This window comes from Dicentrarchus labrax, unplaced genomic scaffold (assembly GCF_905237075.1).
Source record: "Dicentrarchus labrax unplaced genomic scaffold, dlabrax2021, whole genome shotgun sequence".
Classification (NCBI taxonomy): Eukaryota; Metazoa; Chordata; class Actinopteri; family Moronidae; genus Dicentrarchus; species Dicentrarchus labrax.
The window spans coordinates 19,262,579-19,266,317 of NW_026136711.1; the positions used below are offsets into that span (position 1 = coordinate 19,262,579).

General features: G+C 43.4%; 1 protein-coding gene across 1 annotated transcript; it reads right to left on the minus strand.

Moving 5' to 3' along the window:
* Window positions 1-348: 348 nt before the first annotated feature.
* LOC127372284 (PAK4-inhibitor inka2) lies at window positions 349-3,413 on the minus strand. Its single transcript, XM_051415829.1, has 3 exons — window positions 3,250-3,413; window positions 3,099-3,138; window positions 349-1,455 (listed from the first exon to the last, which is right to left on the minus strand). The coding sequence occupies exons 2-3, from the start codon at window positions 3,114-3,116 to the stop codon at window positions 478-480; spliced, it is 996 nt and encodes a 331-aa protein (XP_051271789.1). The 5' UTR covers window positions 3,117-3,138; window positions 3,250-3,413; the 3' UTR covers window positions 349-477.
* Between the last annotated feature and the right edge of the window lie 326 nt (window positions 3,414-3,739).

A 3,739-nucleotide genomic window follows, 5' to 3' on the forward strand; every position in this document is an offset into this window, starting at 1 on the left:
CTGCACGTCTGAGATATTATCATGTTTGCAATTAATCTTTTTTTATCACCAATTACAGGAAACCATACAGCTACAAACTCCATCATGCACGGACACGGTATTACATTTCTAATGAAAATTAACCTACATTAATTTGCTTTACTGCGGAGACAGTGAAAGCCTCCTTTAACGAATCCAACAGCGAGGAGGCACTGTATGACTGTAATGAGCTGTAATGAAAATCAGATGACTATAGCAGAAGCTTCATCCCAATAAAAAATGTGTTCTGGGAATTCAAAATTATATCAACCAACCACATATCCTGTGTCACATGCAAAACACAAGTGATATAAATAAGAGTATGTAGAGTTTAAATTATGATAACATCTTTATTTTCCATTGGCTTACTCACAGCATATAAAAAGTGAAAAAAACAGTCATACAAAAATAAAGTGACTCAGAGGATTGTCCCGTCTGTACATGGCTTTACATGAAAAGTCAGATGTAGCCAATGATGTCTTTGCAGATTATGGGTTGTCGGCTGCCTGATTTCATGAGGGCCGCAAAGTTGTAAAAATCTGTGTCCAGTTCATTAATGCCCGAGTGGGATTGGTGGAAGAAAGGGACTTTAGCCTGTGATGCCACAACTGGACAGGACAGACGTTTTGGAGCATTTGAAGCTCTGTTAACGTGAGCTGCAGAGTCTGTGGATCTGATCTTCACTCTGTCCTCTACACTTTTAGAAAGCCCCACCAGTTTCCTTCTCATGTTGACAAAGAAACCTCTTCCCAATCTATGTCTTGAATTTGGCTTAAGCTCGGTGGGCTCGGGACAATCTGGCAAGTCCATCCAGTTCTGTATGAGGTCTGCAAAGCTGTTGTCACCTAGAACCAGAGGCTGCCGGTTGCGTCCTCTGGTCAATAAAGAGTTTGTCCAGTCTTCTGGGTCGCTGACTTCAAACGATGTCCATCTCTCTAGACAGGCATCAGACGTGGATTTGGGACGAATACGTCCGCTTGGTGCTCTGTTTGTGCGGAGGCAGGCTGAAGATGAGACCCGCACATTCCTCGTCCTCCTGAGGACCACCCCTTCATCCTGCCACGATGCCTCAGAGTAGCCTGAATCAAACTCCAAACTTTTCTGGCTGCTGGGAGAGCCCAGGCCTAGTCTGAGGCTGCTCGAGTCGTCATCCTCCTCCTCCAGAGGACTCGCCAGGCAGCAGGCAGAGTCATAGGTGCTGGCCGTGCTCGCATCAGACATCCGCAGGCGTGTGCGTTGTTCTCGTTGCAGTGCTCGCTGCTGACAAGCACGTGCCACAGCAGAGTGGCGCACTAAAGCTGGGAGTTGGGTGCTGATGGGAGCCAGGGGGCGCCTGGCTGCAGGACAGGTTTTCCGCAGTTGTTTCAGGTCTTGCAGTGACCTCATCATATACTGCATCTGGTCCCGTAGGCAGTCGCCTGAGTCACGCAGGCAGAGCTGAGGAGGCAAGAGAGAGAAAGTCAGACAAAAGCCGCCAGCAAAGGCATTTGGAAAAGATCTTGAAATTTCAAAGCCTTTCTGATGAACTGTTTGCAGAATGGCTCTAATAATAACAAGAGTCTAGTATGGCAGGGATTGCTTCGTGGGCACGCTCAGGCTTGCACGCAGTAAGTCTCAACATATGAAAGAAGAACACCTTTTCTCTTATTGTAATATTGAAGGCTAGCCGACCTGCTGATCAAAGAACACTCTTCAACAGAATAATTAAAACACAAAGCAAATGTATCTGTCCGTTAATTTACTCTGCCACGCCAACAACATAAGTGAACGCCCTATTTTCACTGACTCAGGCGTGATTCAACTGAAAAGTCAGACAGATGTTAGTACAGAGAGGGCTGCACTAATCTAACCTCAACTATTTATCTACAAACTGAGAGAACTCCAGGAGCAAAAGTAAAAACATCTGTAGTATATCAAGGAGCAACTGGGCTCTTGTGGATCTTGATTTAGCTACAGGGGATCTGCCTCTTTAAGGGTGTAGCGTGCCTGCCTATGAAATTCACCAGTGACATACTCAAGAATATAATATTCCTGTTTCCTCTCTGACTCACTGTGCTGATTGGTTAGAATCAGCCAGTGAGCAGCAGTGGCTGATTCTCAAACTCAAACAGGGCATGGGAGATCATGTAACAGTGTGTGTGTGTGTGTGTGTGTGTGTGTGTGTGTGTGTGTGTGTGAGAGAGAGAGAGAGAGAGAGAGAGAGAGAGAGAGAGAGAAAGAGTAGACGTAAAGCAAAGGAATAAAGATGAGGCCCCATATCCTTAAACACAGTCTAGCCTAGTTACTGTATGTGTTAATAACACATTATATGTACCTCATATATGCAAGTACTTCTTTCCTATATGGGTTTGCTTCATTTAAATCTGATTATCAGAGCTGAGAACAATACTGCAAAAGTCCTCCAGCTAAGAGTTGACAAAGAGGTGATATGTGTAAGTAAGAGCAGCAGAGGAGAAACACAGGATACAGGCTCATATGTGGCCAGAGAGGTCACATCCAACATAACAGCACACTCCTTTTCTCCACTGGTGCCAGTACACTAACCTTTGAACCTGTACGACCCCTCTGCTCTGAGCCTACACTGTCGATTTAAGCATTTGACCCTGCTGCAAGACCTTCAGCCCCCATTTGGTTTTCATCATAACTCGGCGAGATGTTGCAAGAACTTGAGAAAGTCCCCGACACACATGAAATGAATAGCAGGAAGTGCAATACAATCCTATTTAATATATTGCAATATAATATTATATAATATAATGAATATAAACTGCATTCCTACTTATCAATACCAGTCAATGTTAACTGTTACACATTTTCATGTGCTGCATAACTTTGGGAAAAGAACAATCATTTGCACCAACAATGCTGTTGTTGTTGTTGTTGTTGTTGTTGTTGTTGTTGTTGAAGGAGGATTACGAGACTGATCTTCTGTTCAGATTACACTAAATATAGTTAAAGCTATTTCTCATTTTATTTGCAATACCGCTCCAGAAGAGCAAATAATAGTAACCAAAATAAGAGTTTTGTTCAAGAAGAAGATGAAAAATAATATAAAAGTATGAAATACATGATAAACTCACCATGTCTTTTCCTCTCATCTGTAGGCCTAAAAGTCAGATCCTGCAAGACAGATGATGGAGCCGTTTTAACACCACACATAAACTCAGAATCACTCTAAGAAATCAGAACAGCGTGTAAAAAGAAGTAGGCAACACAAGCACACACACTCACTTCTAATGCGGCAGCCTCCGTCCAAAGGAAATAATGGGTCTCCTTAAGAGGGAAACGTCCCGGTTCGTTCGGAGGTGTTGCGGACTACAGTGTCACCAGTAAGGATCCAGTCCTGATTCCAGCCTGCTTGAACAGAGGCAGATGTGCTGAGTGACTCGTTCAGCCCTGCTCGCCTCCTTTTTACAGCTCCGCGCTCAGCAGCCAGTCACAGCGACTTGAGTCAGAATGAGCCAATCAGAGCGCAGGAAGCTCAGCGCTCTTTCAACTCTGCAAGAGATGCGAAGAAAATACCCTTTAAATTAGACCTTAGACCACCACAGGATACAATATAGGGATTTATTTTTTTTTAGAAAAGCTTATAAAGGTGTTCTAAGGTCAGAATAGTTCCATCTACATTCTCAGTTTATTTTGGAAAAGAGCTGAGAGACCATCCGGAAAAGTTTTGTGGACATTCTTTTAATCTCATTTTACTTCATGTATTTTAATTTGT